Source organism: Pezoporus occidentalis, unplaced genomic scaffold (genome assembly GCF_034315485.1).
Source record: "Pezoporus occidentalis ecotype Australia unplaced genomic scaffold, CSIRO_AGI_Poc_V1 ctg28, whole genome shotgun sequence".
NCBI lineage: Eukaryota > Metazoa > Chordata > Aves > Psittaciformes > Psittacidae > Pezoporus > Pezoporus occidentalis.
This window is the reverse complement of record NW_026914718.1, coordinates 1,985,306-2,004,059: the sequence shown is the minus strand read 5'-3', so window position 1 is coordinate 2,004,059 and position 18,754 is coordinate 1,985,306. Positions and strand designations below refer to the sequence as shown.

At 43.0% G+C, this 18,754-nt stretch overlaps 1 protein-coding gene across 6 annotated transcripts in view; it reads left to right on the top strand.

The window, feature by feature from the left end:
• CNTNAP2 (contactin associated protein 2) overlaps nt 1–18,754 on the top strand; it is a 1,014,729-nt gene that overhangs the window by 915,290 nt on the left and 80,685 nt on the right. For all 6 annotated transcript variants that reach the window (XM_062625371.1, XM_062625372.1, XM_062625373.1 and 3 more), the window contains one exon: nt 335–505. In XM_062625371.1, coding sequence (XP_062481355.1) covers nt 335–505 — 171 coding nt within the window. The remainder of the gene's footprint in view (nt 1–334; nt 506–18,754) is intronic.

Sequence of the window (18,754 nt, the reverse complement as noted above, 5' to 3'; positions counted from 1 at the left end):
GTCACCGAATTAGTGTTTTGCCCATCTGTCTGGTCTCCTATAAATTCAATGTTACTGTAGTACACCTGTATAGCAACACATTTATGTATGACTGAATGTGATAAATTAGGTACTTGAAAATAAATGTATCATTAACTTGCTCTGCCTTCTGAAACCTGACAGGCTATATCCAGAAAAACAAAAAGGAGGTAGTAGAATCAAGGTGTCAGGGGGGAAGAGGGGGGGGGGTTCAGCATAGACAACACTGTAGCATATATTGACATTAAAAGCTTCACTTTTCAGGCAGCTTCAATGGAGCACTGAAACGTGTATCTTTCCTGTCTGTCCCATGCAGGGAATTACTGGAATGCAGCTTCTTTTGTTACTTCATCATCCTACCTTCACTTCTCCACTTTCCAAGGGGAAACCAGCGCAGACATCTCCTTCTACTTCAAAACATCTGCTTCAGATGGGGTGTTTCTTGAGAATCTGGGGAACACTGACTTTATCAAATTGGAGCTGAAATGTAAGTATGTGCTTCCCATCACCCTTGGCACCTGAAGCAGGTTCATGTCAGACAGCAGGTTTCAAGTAATGTGTATCATTCAGTAAACTGTGTAAGCTCACTAAATTCTGGGGAGCACCTTCCAAATCAAGCTGCTTGACTTATTTTCAAGTTGCCTTGTGCAGGAGGCATGCTGGAAGGATATTTGGATTGTTTATTGAGGGGATAAACACAAAGAAGAATGGAACTGGTAACATCAGTTACAAAAATGACACTGACCTGAAAAGGCTTTTCAAAATTGCATGCCAGATTTATTTCTTAAAAGTGTATGTCTTCAGCTCTGTTGCTTTTCTGTTTTATCTCACGCTTGTTATGGAAATAGGGAAAAGAAAGAAAAAGAGGGAGCATCTTAATCAGCTCTTTAAGGAGCCAAAGAGCTGAAAAATTGCATATGATATTTAAAAGCCCTAAAGAATCTCATAAAAATAAATCTTTATCAGCATTATCTGTTAATAAAATCGCTGATCTGAAAAAAGAGGGCATAATGATACCAAGAGACAAGTTGATTTTATTATTTAAACCATTTTTAATGGCCCAGGGACAAACTTCCCAAGGCATGTGCCAAAATCCTCAGCTGTGCTTGAATTCTGCTTAGTGAAATTGCAGCAGTTGAATCGGGGGGTGGGGAAATGTTTCATGTCTCCTTTGTTCTCCCTCGACCAGTTTAGCCTGCCATAAATGGGAGCGGCAAGAGGCCTGCTGTGCTATGTGCGGCTGTTACTACAGCCTTTAGTGGCACATTAAAGCAGCAAGGTTGCATCCATGCAGCAAGCTGCCTCCCAGCACCAGGAAAAACATTCCTGCTTCCTCTTGCTGCAGGAGCTGCTCATGGATGCCAAAGACCCAGCTGTAAATATTGACGCACGTAAGTCAGTATCCAACGTCGCTAATGTTGGAAGAGAAGAAACTGTTTGCGTGCCCCAAATAATCTTTGCATGTAGATTCAGTGTGATTTATATGGGCCCATGTAATTTTAAAATAAAAAGGTGGTTTTGACGCTTCTCAACGTCTGAAGACAGAAATTGGAATGTGGAAACTTAGAAACCACCAGGAACTGGTTTCTAAATTTAAAATGTAACTAAATTTTCCCTCTGGGTAGGAGTGAAGTGCCAAGTTCCAAGGGGGTGAGAGCTTCTTTCACTCTTTCTGCAGGGAATTTAGATGATGTTGCTTAATCCCAGTTTTCTGTAATCCACAAATGGTGCAAATCAAAATAGCTCCTGTTGAGTCACAGTCTCTTTTTTATTAACAAGGAGTACAACCCTTTAATAAAGAAGTGGCAGCTATTTCTAATTTCACTTTGATTTAAGTAGTACAGTCAGCTGAGGTGGGCATTTCCAGAGCTTCTTGCTCTTCTACTGTATGGAAAGACGTTAGCCACTGTAGTTACCAGACCAGCCATGCTGTTAACTTAGCTAGAAGGTGACAGTAACAGTGAATAAAGGTGACTTGGTAGTGACTATAATTCTTACTCAATGCGGTTTAAATAATAATCACCTACAGTGGCTCACTGAGTAGATGCACCAGCTCCTGAAAGCCTGTGGCTGTGTACCCAGAGTATCATTAAACAGCAGTTTCATTTTAAGCCTGTGCTTGAGATGCACTGACTTTGCTGTGATCTCGCATATGCATAAATTCAACCTGTGCTTCATGTCCCTGAATCTAAACCTTAGATTACAAATTCTCGAGGGCAGAAATACGAAATTTCACCTCTTAAAACACTCTGTGAGATCAAACAGACTGGTGCTGCTTAAAGTAATAAAATACTCGTGATTAAAACTTTCCTGACTGTATTTGCTAAAAAGTACAAAGCCGTTCATTCGATGTAATTGCATTCTTTCCTGGGAACTACTGCTTGAAATTTTTAGGGCCCCAGAAAACAGGTCTTTCTGTGACTTAAATGTTCTACTGGTCACAGCTCAAAAACAGTTGAATGCTGTGGGTTTAGTAACAAAGAGAAACTCATTCTCTCTTCTGAATTACATGTTTGTTTAATGAATGTTTGTTTATACAGTTTTCATGGGGCTTTTTCATTCCAGTCTGCATTTGCTATTTTTTTTAATTCACTCAAATGTAAAGTAAAGATTCAGAATTTCAGAAGTTCCTTACATGGCTTGCAGTGGACTCTGCTGCTTCTAAAAAGTCTGTTTCCCCTTTACAGAAGTGCCATAAAATTAATATAGGAATTTATTTCTTAATAGGAACATAAAGTTAAGTCCATAAGGTAATTACCCCTTGTCCTGGGTTCAGCAGTAGCAGTCATTTTTCCCCTTCTTGGTAGCTGGTGCAGTGCAGTGTTTTGACTTTCAGCTCGGGAACAGAGCTGATAACAAGCGATGTTTTGGTTTGGCCAAGGACTTTGTGAGCCTCATGCTCTGCCAGGGAGGAGGGGAAGCCAGGAGGAAGCAGAGACAGGACACCTGACCCAAACTGACCAAAGAGGTATTCCATACCACAGCACGTCATGCCCAGGATGTGACTGGGAGTTAGCCGGAAGGGCTGGGAGACTGCAGGGTTAGGAGGTATCGTTGAGAGCTTGGTCGGGCTGGGGGGGCGAGTTATCGGTCGGCTGGTGGTGAGATGATGTATTCTCTTCCCTTGTTATTTCCTGTATCATTATTATCATTGGTGGTAGCAGTAGTGATCTGTGTTATACCTTAGTTACTAAACAGTTCTTTTTGGCGCCCAACGTGGGGCACGAAGGGTTGAGATAACGACAGATTTGACTGGATTAATAGTCACTCGTCACAATGCTGATTTATTGGCTCTCAGAGTTGTTTCGCTTGATCTCACAGCTTCAGAATGTTGTAACTTACGTAGAGCCGGTATTTGCTGTGATAGTGTTTATCAAGTATGGAGCCTGGGCTAAGGTTCTTGTCTCACTGTGCTTTATGGCAATGGCTTGTAATACGGGTGGGCTCCAGCAGCAGGGCGGGACGGACGTGGCCGTGGACTTGTACCTGGCCGTCCGGCTGCTCTTCACCGTCCTGGCCCTCACCCTACTCTCCATCTTCGTGAGGCTCCGGGAAAGCGGCCCCGGCGACCAAGCGGCGGCGGGAGCGGGGCCGGAGGCCGCGAGGGGACGGCTGCTGGTGGAGGAGGTCGGGGCGGTCGAGGAGCAGAAGGAGGCGGCTGCCGAGCAGCGGGAGAAGGCGGCGGAGGAGCCGAGCCCCGCGGAGGAGCCGAGCCCCGCGACGGCCGAGAGCACTTCCCGGAAGCCGCCCGCCGAGCCCCAGGAGGATGCAGGAGACCAGGCAGCATTTCCCAGCAAGGCGGAGGAGGAAGAGCTGGACTCCGGAAAAGAGAAGCTGGTGGTGGGAGAGCCGGCAAGCACAGCAGCTGCACCAGCCCCAGTGACAAGCACAGCAGCATCGTGTGAGAGTTCTGAAGGTTTTGAATGGCCTTTGGGTATCCTTGGGACCTGCCTGCTGATTGTGATGGGGATCAGCATGTTGGCACACATACAGACTGTGTGCTACCCACAACCATTTTGTCTGATCTCAAAAGTTAAGCAGAGTGAGGTTTGGGTCTTGTCTGGGGTTAGACGAGGATATAGGGGGACCAAGAGGTTTTCTCCAAGGCTGGACAGTGACGAGTGGCAGGGTATGTGGGACAGTATGGGCAAGCATCTAGTCCACTGGGCCCCTCCAGTGCTTTGGAAGCGTCGGAGATGGAAGGCAGCTGTATGGAATCCCCAGCAGCAAGCTGCAGAAAGTGCTTAAGGGGACAGTGAATTATTTTGAGTCTGGTCAGCCCATGGCACTTCAGGCCATCAGAGCAGAGATGCAACACAGACATGGACTCATGATCGAGGGGTGGACTTAGCAATGGACACTGTTGCCCAGGTTATTCACGAGTGTGAACACTGCACACAGTCTCTCCTGCTCTGGAAGACTGTTACAAGAGATGGAGCCTGACATCATGGACCAGATGGACACAGCAGCTTTATAGGGACAGGTCCATGCACTAAGATAAGAGTGCACCGAGATAAGAGTGATGGTATATTGAAAATGTGGGATCTGAGCATGACGTGAATGGTACGGAACAAGGGGTGGATAATGTCCTGGGTTCAGCAGTAGCAGTCATTTTTCCCCTTCTTGGTAGCTGGTGTAGTGCAGTGTTTTGACTTTCAGCTCGGGAACAGAGCTGATAACAAGCTGTTTTGGTTTGGCCAAGGACTTTGTGAGCCTCATGCTCTGCCAGGGAGGAGGGGAAGCCAGGAGGAAGCAGAGACAGGACACCTGACCCAAACTGACCAAAGAGGTATTCCATACCACAGCACGTCATGCCCAGGATGTGACTGGGAGTTAGCCGGAAGGGCTGGGAGACTGCAGGGTTGGAGGAGGTATCGTTGAGAGCTTGGTCGGGCTGGGGGGGCGAGTTATCGGTCGGCTGGTGGTGAGATGATGTATTCTCTTCCCTTGTTATTTCCTGTATCATTATTATCATTGGTGGTAGCAGTAGTGATCTGTGTTATACCTTAGTTACTAAACTGTTCTTATCTCAACCTGTGGGAGTTGCATTCTTTTCGATTTTCCTCTCCATCCCTCCGAGAGCAGGGGGAGGGCAAGAAAAGGGGGGGAAGTGAGCGAACGAATTACCTGACTGGGTTTAAACCACGACACCCCTAAACCCTGAAAAAGGTTTCCTTTGGCAAGCTGCTTTCTAGCTAACCCATCAGATTCTCTAGTAGAATCATAGAATCACAGAATAGTTAGGGTTGGAAAGGATCATCTAGTTCCAACCCCCCTGCCATGGGCAGGGACACCTCACACTAAACCATCTCACCCAAGGCTTCGTCCAACCTGGCCTTGAACACTCCCTGTTTTGTAGTAAAGGTTTCTGCATAGTGGCCATCATCACATATTTACTGCAAGCTGCTGCACTTTGGGAGGTGGCTGCGTTGCTTTTGTCTGTTCATTGCCCTCTCCTACAGGTACATTTCTCATTGAGGAAGAATGACTTCCTACAAACCTGTTCTTGATTTCTTTACTTTGCACAGTTCCGAAAGGAAAACTTGAAATCAGTGTCCTAACAACAGAAAGTGCAAATTCTAATTTATTCTTCCCTTATGTGTGAAATACTTGTGTGTACCTCTAATACATGGTTAGTGATGCATAAACTTAGCTCTGCAGAGCAGGAACTAAAAGGTTCTACAATATCCAGTATTTTAATCAGCTTGTTGCGCTTGGTGAATACATTAGGGAAGTAAATCATTCAGTCTGTAAAATATTCTTACCTTCAAGTCTTTGGGAAGGGGTTTGGTATTGCATGTTTGATTCTGAGCACAAAAGTTGTCACTAGGCACATTCAGTAAGTTATTTTACTGTTGTGCTGTCTTGAAGTTTCTTCCGATCTAATAACTGGACAGGATTTTTTCTAAATCTCTAATGTTGTAAGAAAAGGAAGTGGAATTTGCAGTGCCTTGAAGAGTAACTTCATGTGCCTTCAGCAAAGCTCCAGATTGCCATCTCTGAGGAGAGGTGGAATACAGGAAGGGAAGAACATGTTTCTTTGATTTAAGGAATAGCTTTTCCAAACAGCTGACAAAGAAGACTGTCATGAAAATAACTGTGATAAAATGCTACTCTGAATGTGGCTGGGGTCTTCAGTTATTCCATTTATCAAGCAGCTCCTCTGGCAGGCCTGTACTTCTCGCCATTCGTGGAACAGTTGGCAGAGATGTAGAACTACCTGAAGCCTCACTTTTTGCACACATCAGTAAATCTACAGGACCCCATTATTTTTATAGCTGTCAGGTCAGCTGACAGTGCCTAGGATAGCTTAGAAAGGAGGTGGATGGATAAGTATAACTTTTTCTCTAAAGCAGTGCTTCCAGAAACCAGACATCTCTGGTCAAAATTTCCATATGCTTTTTAAAATAAACTTGGTTTTTTGTACAGAGATAAAACCCCATTGTTTTCTCTCTTAGAGCTTTCCTATACATTTTTGGAAGGGTTTAAGCTAAAATCCCATCTTCCTATAAAAACACAATTGAGAACATTACGAACACTATTTTTTATTCATTTATACAGGCCCTCTCTCCCCTTTGGCATGGGCGGGTTTTTTTCCTCTTTAACCCTGACCTACGTTTTAGGACTCTGAGGTGCGTAACCTGCTGTCTACAAAGTTGCCAGGTCAGCAGTGTCGACCATTTAGTGTGCCTTTACTAAAAGCAATCCCCCAAAAGCTTGAATGTCATTTTGCAGAAGTGTTTGACATCTTTCTCATAGCCCTTCATTTGTTACCCCTGTGTACCCGAAAGCACCTACGAAGTGACAGCATCAAACAGCAACATGGATCCTCCAGGTCTTTACCAGCAATCCTAATGCTCTTTGGTTTTTAAGCACTTCAGGGTTGAATGTTGACAAATGAAAGATGACAAGAATTTCATTTTGAATTCTTGGAAGACTCTCAGCTCTCCTCCCCATTCAGTTCTTACTTACAGCCACTCCTCCCTGGCAATGGTAGCTTTGCATAAGGGACCCTGTCTAAAGCCATTTTGCTGCAGAGAAACAGGCCTTCAGGATCCTAACTTGAAACTCTGCAGCAGGCAAGGGGCTGCCTAAAATACAGCTGAATAATGTACCTGAGTAGGGTCAGATGGGCAAGAGTATGGTTTAGTACATCAATAAGATACGGGTAGAAGACTGTGGAGAGTTAGAACTATGAAAACCAAACTACTTCATGCCTGTCAGATGTTTGTCAGATAGACCACGTTTGAATTTTCTGATCAAGAGAAATCCCAAGTTTTGAAAGAAATGCATTCCTCAAAGCAAATTTTGGAAGGGCCATGTTCATGGGAATTTGGAAAGAAGTGTCTGCCACCAGTTTCATGTCAGATTCCCAGGACTGTTACTCTAGAAAGCCTGTGGTGAATTAAATGACTTCCAGAAAACTTCCTTAGTAACACTGTCATATCATAGAATCATAGAATAGTTAGGGTTGGAAAGGACCTTAAGATCATTCAGTTCCAACCCCCCTGCCATGGGCAGGGACACCTCACACTAAACCATGTCACCCAAGGCTCTGTCCAGCCTGGCTTTGAACACCACCTGGCAACCTATTCCAGTGCCTCACCACCCTCACAGTAAAGAACTTCCTTGTATCTAATCTAAGCTTCCCCTGTTTAAGTTTGAACCCTTTACCCCTTGTCCTACCGCTACAGTCCCTAAGTATAATTCTAATGAAAAAGACACTCTACTCACTTCTGTAGCTCTTTTCATCCCAGCACCTCTAAGCAATTTACAAGCACTAATGAGTTGTGTCTCGCTGGTATTATTCTGAAGTAAGTAAACAACAAGTCAGTTTTGCAATAGAAAAAAGAAGAGGCTTAGAGAGATAAAGGTCAGCTTGTGTTTGATCCTGGCATGAACATGTAAGAGAGAAATGAACTTCCTAATGTGTTTACTGTAGAAAGTCAGGAACACTTACAACCCCTGTATTCAGAGGTGTCACCTGGCTGATAACCCCTGCAATGTTAGCTGCCCTGAAAGCCTCCCCAAGGAGAGATAGGTGAACTTGGCTGCTGTGAAAGGGATTACATGGAACAGCTTGCATGGGAGCAGTGGTAGGCTTCAGGATGGGTCTGCTTGCTCTGTGGGCAAGGGATGCTGACAGCACTCTAATACCTAACATTTGTACTTGAGAAGTCCTACACTGCTTCTTGTGCTTAGCCATTTCCAGGCTACTTAGTTGAGACGTAAGTAACTTCTCCAAAATCAGACAAGAAGCAGTGACAGACCAGGGACCATGATTCCCACTGCTGTTTGCTTCTGCCCAGAAACCATTCGTTCCTCCAGAGTGAACATTCTAACATATGACTGATTAATGTATTTTCTTACAAATTTTGATAACTTCATCAATTGTTTCTCCAGAGAAATGGAATTCTACCATATTGATGAGTTTTCTACATGATACTCTTTAAATTCCCATCAGTTAACGTAAATTCAGCTTGCGTTTTCCGCTGCTCTGTTTTTCTAACTGGATAGGGAAACCAGTGTGACCTTCATTGTTTCTTTTAATTGAGTTGTTGTTTTGCTTTCCTAGCAGAAGGTCGCTTCCCTGAAAAACAACCCCCTAGGAGAGCGTGTTGTATTAGCCACACGTCAAAGAATGCATAGGACACTGAGGAATCTCTTCATCCCAGAGGCCAGTAAGAAATTATCACATTAAATGGGAAAACGTTACATTTCTTCAGGGAAATTTTTGACCCAAATGTTTTTACAGCAGTATTTGTAAACTCTCATCCTAATCCAGGACAATATGAAAGTTGCAAACAAAAAAGAATGTAGTTTGAAGACCTGCAAGCACCATCCTTTTAAAGATAAGATTTCTTTCCAGATGAGGTAGGTGATGCAGAAAAGTTTCATATTCAAACAAAGCAATTTATGGCCCATCTAAGAAGGACAATTCCACCTGTATCCTTGTTCCTAACTAGCAGATGGGGATAGGTGTCCAGGCTGGCATGTAGAAGCAAGCCAGAGGCTGTAAATAAGCACCCTACTGGGAACCTGCTACAGCTGACCAGCAGAAAATCCTAGGCACGGGGCTGTGGGGAAATGAAGGCCATCAGCAGCACTTTGTAACTTAGCTTGGACTCTGCCGGGATACAGGTTGCTGTGCTTTGGTCTGCCTTAGTGTCAGCACATCATTCATGACCCTTCACTGCACAATGCCATGCAGCATCCCCTCAGTATTACCCCTCTCCTTTCAAGGATGCTGGATGCTTTTCTTAATGCCATAAATGCCACTTTATTTTATAAGCAGTGTCTTATAAATCCGGTACAGCTCACATACAGTTCAAGGTGGGAACTGGCTGGCATTCAAAAAGTATAGCTCTCTCTAACTTTATATTGCACTAAATGCTACACATGGCAAACCATTGCAAGGCCTGCCACCCATCTCAGGTCTTTGCCCTCATTTCCAGTCTACTTTCTGTTCTATGCCAAAACTACATATGCTGTGTTACCTTTTTCATGTATGCTGATGTTTTCATGCAGAAAGTATTTCCTAAACTGCACAAAATGACTAGATGTTTTAGGCACATGGCAGCAACAGACCTTTTGGGTCCTTGAATTTAGATCCTCACTGTCACAGACAACCAGAGTTTTACTGTTAGCTCAGTCCATCTACCCTGGCATTTTACATACACCCTTTTCATATAGAGTTACTACATTAGAAGTGAACTTGAGTCATATATTTGGATGGCCTTTATTTATTGTGTTAGAGCAGTGCATAGTGCAACAGGGTCCTTACCCTGATAGTGACCCCCTGGACAGCCACAGAGAAATAAATAGCAGCCATGAAAAATTGCTTATAAAACAGCCACTGCAAATGACAAAAGCTTACATGGCCAAGCAGAAAAATCAGTACATTAATATCATCATGGGCACCTGCCTTGATGTAAAAGTGTTTTGGTAGCTACCACCCAAGCATCTAAATACCTTTACAAGTCTTAACCACAATCTACAGCAGAACCTACAGCTAATATACAAATCGGAGGATATGAAAAAAATACCAAAGAGGAAGAACACAAGCAATGTGCTTTCTCACAGTCACACCACAGGAGAGTGGCAGTCTTGATGTCTACTTTTCTGGCATAGACCAGGCCCTTACCACTTCTATTGTAATCAGTTTACAGTTTTGGATGATTTTTATGACATTCGGATGTGATAGATTCAAGAGGGGGGTTGATATCCTTTGAATCTGCTTATAAGCACTGAGACCCATTGTTCAGTATTTTTAGAACCATGCCCAACTTCATAGCATTTTTCTGTAGCAAAAGAAGCTGCTCTCTGTGCTCAAAATCTCTGATACTTTACCATGCTCAGACATAATCTGATTTCATGAACGTTAACACCCAGTTTTATTTTGCCTTTCATCCAACAAGAAAAACCTGCTCATTATACAAGCCCCTTTATATGCTGCATGGAAGAGCTGTGGTTTAATGTCTGTGCTTTCCCCTTGTTGTGGTGTCTTCTGTTGCATGGGACCAATTCAGTTTCATGGTAAAGTGCTGCAGTTAAAAGGATATAATGAAGTATATTCTAACCCACTACAGGCAGGGAAACACACGCCTCCTCTACTTTTCCACTCAGTGCACTGAGTACAGTTCTCTTTGTGTGAATCATTCCTCACAAAAGAGACCAGAAGATACTGCTGCTGTATTTTTTTTAAGCTTTAGTAGCTCTCCTGAGATGAATCAACAAGACCTTCAACTGAGTCACCTTTCCTTCCTTCTTTCCTTCCAAGCAGCTAAGTAGTTATTGAAAGAGGGCTGGCTAGGTGGGAGCTATCATCGTCTCTCTGAAATGGTATTTATAGCAAGTAGGTGTTCTTTCCAAGCCCTGTTCTAACCATCAGATGATTGACCTTAAGTCCTTTCATGTATCTTTGCATTGATTCCCTGTGTATGCAGGACTGATAGTGGGATTGTTTTTTTTTTCATTCCTAGTGACCATGGCTGAAAATTGCTACTTCAACTAAAATATAATCATAAAAATCTGAGTTGTCTCCAAGTGCTTATCTACAGGACAGCTGGGGTGTAATTAGCATTAATTTTATTAAGAAATAATTAAATAATTATCTTCTTGGGGCATATTTGGCCTTTGCATGATCTTTCATGAGAAAATTCAGTACTTTCTTTTAAATGCAATATTTTTTTATTCCCCAAAGCAGTCTAATCTGCTGTGTAGGAAGACTGGGCTGGTATTTGTTTGATTGGCTGGTTGATAGCAGAGTTTATTTTAAAGTGAAATAAAAACAACTGATTCTTAGTTACTACCAAAATCAGACCTCTCCTTATCTTTGTTCTCACGCAGATGTTTACTCATGGTGAGGAAGGTGCTGTATGCACTTCCGATTTCCCTTCATGTTCAGGTCCAGTATATTTACATGTGTCCAAAATGTAGCAAATTACATGTGTAAGTGGTTGTCTGCCAGCAGAAGCAGAGTAGGTGCCCATCCCCAGGTTTTTTGTTTTCTGCTAACTTGCTCCTGGAGAGCATTTAACCAGTTGCAGGTATCCTGCGTGCTTTGGAAAAGGTCAAGACAGGTTTCCAGCAGTTAGAAGTGCCCCCTGAGCTGCAGTCAGACAGCAGGTTGGATGACCCTAGGGAAAACTCAGGGAAGGATTGTAACTCTGCTCCATCTTCTGCTCCAAAGGAGTAATCTAATCTTGCGTGTGCATGGAAACACAACAGCTCACTAACATCATTACTCTCTACCAGGAACAAGCTGTTACCAAGACGTACTGCATCTAACAGATACACCTCTTTCTATATGCAACTCCTAAACCTTTTGGGCGCAAATTATGGCAGTGAATAGCCCACTTTTAATACTAGCATTGTTGAAACAGTGCAGCTATAAAAATGCACTTGAAGAAATTACTCCACAGAGTCTTATTCCAGTCTATTATTCCTTTAAATACTGAAAACCAGAAGGGTGGGATTGTGTTCCTAGCTAAACTCATGTAAAACAGCAATAAGGAAGCACTGAAATACACCTGCAGATGTTTCAGAATATGTAGATAGGGATGGATGTTGGTGCACAACAGAATGAAGCTTGATGCTGCAGACTAGACAACAGACTTGCAGAATAATGACCTGTAATTTTTTGTTTCTTTATATATTTACTTGTAACAAATTGTAGTTTCTTTGACTTTGCTAATGCAATCCAAGAGGACTAATCATGTACTAGAGAAAAATGGGAAATGCAGGACTTTGTGATTTACATTTTGGAACTGAAATACACAGGAACCTGCAATAATGCACAATTAGCTGCCAGAAATACAGATGACACTAGCAAAATCTTATTAAGTACCCACTATTATAATCTGCTAGCCATATGGATGCAAACAAAAGCCATCCTGGTGCCATGCTCCAGAAACACACATTTACTGTGACTGATACACTGCTGATAATTAGTATACTTTTTAATTTCTTCTTTCTACCTCCTACTGTCACTCATTGAGCATGAGCTTCAGCAAACAATCTCAGTGTCATGTTCCAATACCACCTAGGGAGGCACGTATTCAGCATTAGAGGTCTATCAAGGGAAGCAGACAACAAGTGAATTGCCATCGGTGAACTAGGAGTCTTACAGTCTGCCAGCACTCTTTTTTACTGAAGTTGATGAAAAACATTTCAGTGATCTTAAACTAGAACCCCACAGAATGTTCTGGGAATCCCAGGCTATGGGAGTCCCAGACTTTCCCAGGACTATGCTGCAATGTAGTACAGTACTTCTGAGTCAACCGGTATATACTGAATATCTAAGATTAAAACCTCAGATGAGGGTAATGAATTTCAAGGGCTCAGCATGATTAGGCAAAGATTATTCTTAGGCAAAAATTATTGTAGGAGAGGGAGTCTGATCCATTCAGGCAATGAATGAACAAGAAAATGCTAGCTATTCAGTCAGCCAGCCAGATATATGGAAATATATTTGAACAGTCATAAAACAAAATTATGAAAAGAATACAGTAACATATGTAATTCCCATTAATCCAAAGACAGTGGGTTCCTCTAAACAGAAAGCTGGGACTTTCTGTTTGAAAATCCAGCTGTTGAAATTACCAGTCCAATTGAAATCTTACTGGAAAGATGATGTGTAAGTATCACAGAAGAAGGACAATAATGTGTTAAAGTTCACATCTTTTAAATATACAGCAAAACAATATATTTGTGTGCAGTCTTGTCTTACAATGTGACAAAACAGTCATGTGCATAATAAACCAGCAGCTTTTGCTGAATCAGGACAGTGTCTATCAGAAGATCTAATTCCCTGTCCATTCGCTAAGAAATGTCACTGCAAGTTTGCAGCTACCAGATATAGATACTGCACACAGCAGACACTGAATCAACTGTCTTCAGGCTGCAGACTAAATGGTGGAGAAAATAAGGATCAAAAATGTGAGAAGGATAGCACTTCAGAGGATGCTCTGACTTTGACAGAGCCTTTTTCTTTATTTTTCATTCTGATTTGTGGGGGATTTTTTGGTCTGCAGGAAACTTTGAAAATTTCAAAATGAAAACAGTCTATAAAGTACATTGAAAGGTCATGAGATGCTTCAGACATTCTGAAGGGTTCTGTATTCCTGATGAATTTGCAGGGGAGTGGTGCAGTTAATAGCTTGAGGGAAGAAATGCCATCCAGATGGATCTGGACAGGCTGGAGGAGTGAGCCCATGTGAACCTTATGAAGTTCAACAAGGTCAGGTAAATGTCCTGCACCTGGGTTGGCGCAGTCCCCAACATCTCTGTAGATGGGGCATAAATGGATTGAGAGCAGCCCTGCAGAGGGGGAGTTGGCAGTGCTCTTTAGTGGAAAATTGGGTGTGACTTGTTAATTTGCACTGACAGCCCAGAAAACTAGTTGTATCCTGGGCTGTGTAAGTGTGGTCAGCAGGCTGAGGAAGGTGATTCTGCCCTTCTACTCTGCTTTTGTGAGACCCAGCTTGGGGAACTGCATCCAGCTCTAGGGTCCCCAGCCAAGGCAGATGTGGACGTGTTAAGGTGGGTCTAGAGGAGGGTCACGAGGCTGGAGCACCTTTTCTGTGAAGAGAGGCTGAGGGAGTTGGGGTTGTTAAGCCTGAAGAGGAGAAGGCTCCAGCAGGGACTTTATTGCTCCCTTTCACTATACAAAGGGGGCTTATGAGAAAGGTAGAGAAATACTTTTCATGAAGGCTTGTAGCACAAGCACAAAGGGGAAAGGGGCAATGGTTTGAAAGTCAAAGAGGGTAGATTTAGATTTGTTGTAAGGAAGAAATTCTTTCTGGTGAGGGTGGTAGGGCACTGGAATGTGTTGTTTGGAGAAGCTGTGGCTGCCCCAGCCCTGGTAGCATTCATGGCCAGGTTGGACGGGGCTTGAAGCAACCTGATCTAATGGAAGGTGTCCCTGCCAATGGTAGCAGGGCTGGAACTAGGTGATCTTTGAGGTCCCTTCCAACTCAAACCATCCTATGATTCTGTGATTATCGCTTGCGTTGTTTACTCCATGAAGAATATCAGGTAGTTCTAAAGGTTCAGGAAGACACTGAGTCTCACTGATTATACTGTATGTTGTGGATGGATTTATGCTGTGAGAAGTGGGTGTTAAATGATGATAAATAGTAGCTATAGCATTACTCACCCTTTTTTCCTTCCTGACACATAAATTACTGTGTAAGATCTAAGAGAGTGTAAACTTGGGTTGTATTTTTTTGTTTGACTTGTTAACCTACAGGCAAATACAGAGTGTGTCTAGTCTGTGCAGTGTACACCTATGTTAGGGCTGATCTTAAGAAAGATCGCATGTCCACAGAAATCAGCACTCAGCTCTGCTGGGTTTGATCCTAGGTGCAGTATAGCCACTCATTAGAACTAATTACTCTTGGCACAGCATCGTGCTGATGCAGCTGTGCAGCTTCCAGAGCTAGTTCATTTGGCACTGAGCTCAGGGATCACTGCAGTCTTGGGCATAGATGTGCACTGTCATTTGGTCAAACGAGTGAAGCTTTTGCTCATTAGTTCAAATAGCGATTTCATTTGGGAATTGGATAAATGATAAAATCTTCCAGATGCTTAGTCCAGTTATTAGAAATATGGCCACGATTTTTGACAACTGCCAGACTGTTAACAGAAAGCCAGGCTACACGGTAATTCTTGCATTGCAGTCAAACAACTTGGATCAACGATTTCTCCCTAAGATACTGTTTTGGTGGTTTTAACCTTTAGTTGTGTCCATTGAGAAGTGACCTCCTCAAAGCAGGTCCTTTGTTCCAATATGGCACTTCAGGGTAGCATCTGTAGCCCTTTCCACATACTTTCAGCAGCCAGGAACAAACCTGTCAAGGCTGTTTCAATGTCAGCATTGGCATGGCCATCTCTCACCCCTGTGCAAATGAGGGCAGCAGGGCAGGTAATTTAGAGATGACTATGTAAAACTATCTTTAAACTCTGCTTTCTGAGTAGAAGTGGGAAAGGTGGATGTGATAGTTGCTTTCAAATCCCAGAAATCTCTCTTTTCTATCCAGAGTCTACTAAAATCAGTGGGAAGGATTCTAGTGGCTACAGGTATGACACCTGATCTTGACCCTGGTGATGGATTTCAAATAAACATATGTAAATCACTAGCTCTAAATACATTTTAGCATCTTTATGAAGTTTTCAGTCATTTTACTGAATTCTGTCTACTAGTTTAGTCAGAGCCCTTCATTTGTATTTACAAACAAACTGTCCAAGAAGTTTGGCAGGTGTTACCCTTACAGAGATAGAATATTTTCAAGCTACTTTTATTCACAGAACAAGCAAGCAAAGTGGAGGGGGGGAAATATCTGTCTGGCAGGTTTTAGTCTACATATTACTTTTTTATCCGGTTTTACAGGCAAGCCAGTGAGCTCTGATTCTAGCTGTTACAAGGCATTTATGATCTCAGAACAGGATTTCAGAAAGATCCTAAGGAAGTTAGATGCTATTCACTTTGATACAAGTCTGCTAAAACATCAGTGAATCCTGTTGAAGGGTATAAAAATACATCAGAAGTAAGAAACAAAGTACAAGGGAGGATGAAAGTCCATGTTTCCAAGAGAGGATAATGGGAGAGGAGAGAAACAGACAAAAATGACTGTGGGGAGGGTTGTAATCCCTCCTCCTTTTTTTCACAGTTTATGTGTCTTGAGAACCTCCACCTGCTTCTCAGCATCTTGTGAGCACTTGCCCATCTGTCAGCATCTCTCTCTTCTGGTTGCCTCATTATAGCCAGAGAGCCTAGCCTGCAGTTTATTGACAAGAGGGAAATAGGAAGAAAAGAGACTTGAAACGCAAGAAGTTCTAGGAAAATGGGAGACCTAGATACTCATAGATCTTGAATACCAGAAAAGTCTTAACAGGTCATTTAGCCTGACCTTCTGCACAGCAAAGGATGTAGAAGTATACGCTGCTTCCCATGCAGCTGAGCTTCAGAACTTGTGCTTAACTAAAACATATTTACCAGAAGTGCTTTGATCATCTTTGTGGCTCTTCTCTGGACCCTCTTCAGCCTGTCCACGTCTTTTTTGTATAGTGGGGACCAGAATTGAACACCTCTCCAGATGTGGCCTGACAAGTGCTGAATGCAGTGGGATAATGACAATAGCTGCTAGGGATGCCCTTGTTGATGTTCCCCAGCACCCTGCTGGCTTTCTTTGCCACAGCTGCACGCTGTTTGCTCATAGTAAGCTTGTTGTCTGCCAGTACCCCAGGTCCCTTTCCACAGAGCTGCTCCCCAGCCAGGTAGACTCTAACCTGTCCTGCACTCCTGGATTATGTGCAAGACCTTATACTTGTCCTTGGTGAACTTTGTAAGGTTCTTGTTAGTCCCCTCTTTCAGCCTCTCCAAGTCTTTCTGCAGGGTGGCTCAGTAATGTCCCTGCCTTTTTATGGGCAAATGGCTCCTAGATTTTCGGATGGTGGGATCTGAATAGCGCTAAAACCAGGAGCACAGAGCAAAGAGCAGGAAGCGCGTTTTGTTTGCAAGATTGCACTTCTGTGTTCTGAACAGGTGGCTGACAGTGACCTGAGACCTTAGAAAATTGAATCAATGAAAGAAACAAGTTCAGATTTAATTATCTGTAACTGCATAAGGCACAGAAAGGGTAAAACTAAGCCACAAACCGCAGTTTATTGAGTGAATGTATATGGCAGGAGCACATTAAAAACTCATCATTTGTTCAGTTTTATGAAGTTTCCATCACAAAACAGTTGTACTGACTGAATAAATTAAAACCCACCTTTTTATTATTATTTCCTCATGAAGCAATTTCCGATATTCGTTCAATGTCTGATCTTCATTCTCATTTCTTACAACAACTGGTTTGAGTTCTCTGCTCTTCGGTAGAATAGAAAGTAAAATGATCATTGGGAAAACCTCATTTCGTGAGCTACAAAGTGACCAGCAGGAATCTCTGGGACCTGTGCAACTCATTTTCTGCATGTTTCTGGAAAAGACCCTGCTCTGGTTCGGTTGGTGGCTGTGAATAGTCACGTGTGCACATGTATGGTAGATACCTTTTGATCATCCCCTTCTGACAGAGTAATAACACCACTGACATGTCAGCCAAGGATGTGTTTGAGTCAAAGGTGCCACATCATGCAAGGATTGTGTGTGTAGGCATAGGGAGATTGAAAAGTAAACCACACTTGGGAAAGAAACCCTAAATAATTGTTGTTCTACATAACTATTTATGCTGAACTTCTAAACAAATCTGATATTGTAATGGATTTGTCTGAGATGGAGTTAACTTTTTCCACAGCAGCCTGTCCAATGCTGAGTTTTGGATTTGTGCCTAAACCAGTGTTGATACCACACTTGTGTTCTGGCTGTTGCTGAGCAGTGCTGGCACAGCATCAAACCTTTCTCTCTTTCTCACATCTCCCCCAGTCATTTGGCTTAAGGTAGCAAAGAAGTTGTAAAGGGGCACAGCCAGGACAGTTGACCAAAGGCCAAAGGGATGCTCCATCCTATACAGCACCACGTTCAGCAGTAAGCTGGGATAGAGGGAAAAGTAGGAGTGGGGGTAGTGCTGTGTGCTCAAAGCTGTGTCCAGCCTGACCTTGACCACTTCATTCCCCGAGTCCATGCCCTGAGATTGAGGAACTCGGAGATGTGTGAAGAGCAATTGCCAGTGAAAACTGAGACAAAAGAAGCTGCTGAGTACCTCAGTCTTCTCTGTGTCAGTTGTCACTAGATCGCCTGTCGCATTTATTGCAGGGTACAATTTCTTTTGTCTTCCTTTTCTGACTAGTGTTATCACATAGAATCATAGAATAGTTAGGGTTGGAAGGGACCGGAAGATCATCTAGTTCTAAGCCTCCTTCCCTGGGCAGGGATGCCTCGTTTCTGTTAGGATACAAGTGCCAGTCATTTCACGTAGAGATGCCCCTCGTTTGAGAATATGCTTAATATGTAGACTCAAAAATTAATTGCAGTGGAAATGAAGAATAAAAATCAGAGCCAGCAACATAACTGTCATGCAAGACATGCTGTCATGCAGCCTCTGCCTATCTGCAGAGCTCTTTTTGCTGACATATTTCATGTGGTTTTCAGTCCATCCGTCTAGCAAATAGACTCCCCTTTGGTTTATGAGAGTCCTGTTTTTAGGTTGCTTAGGGAAGGATCAGCACAGTCCATAGATCCTATACTTCTCTAACTTTCAGCATGTCAGCAGGTATATACACTGAAAATGACCTT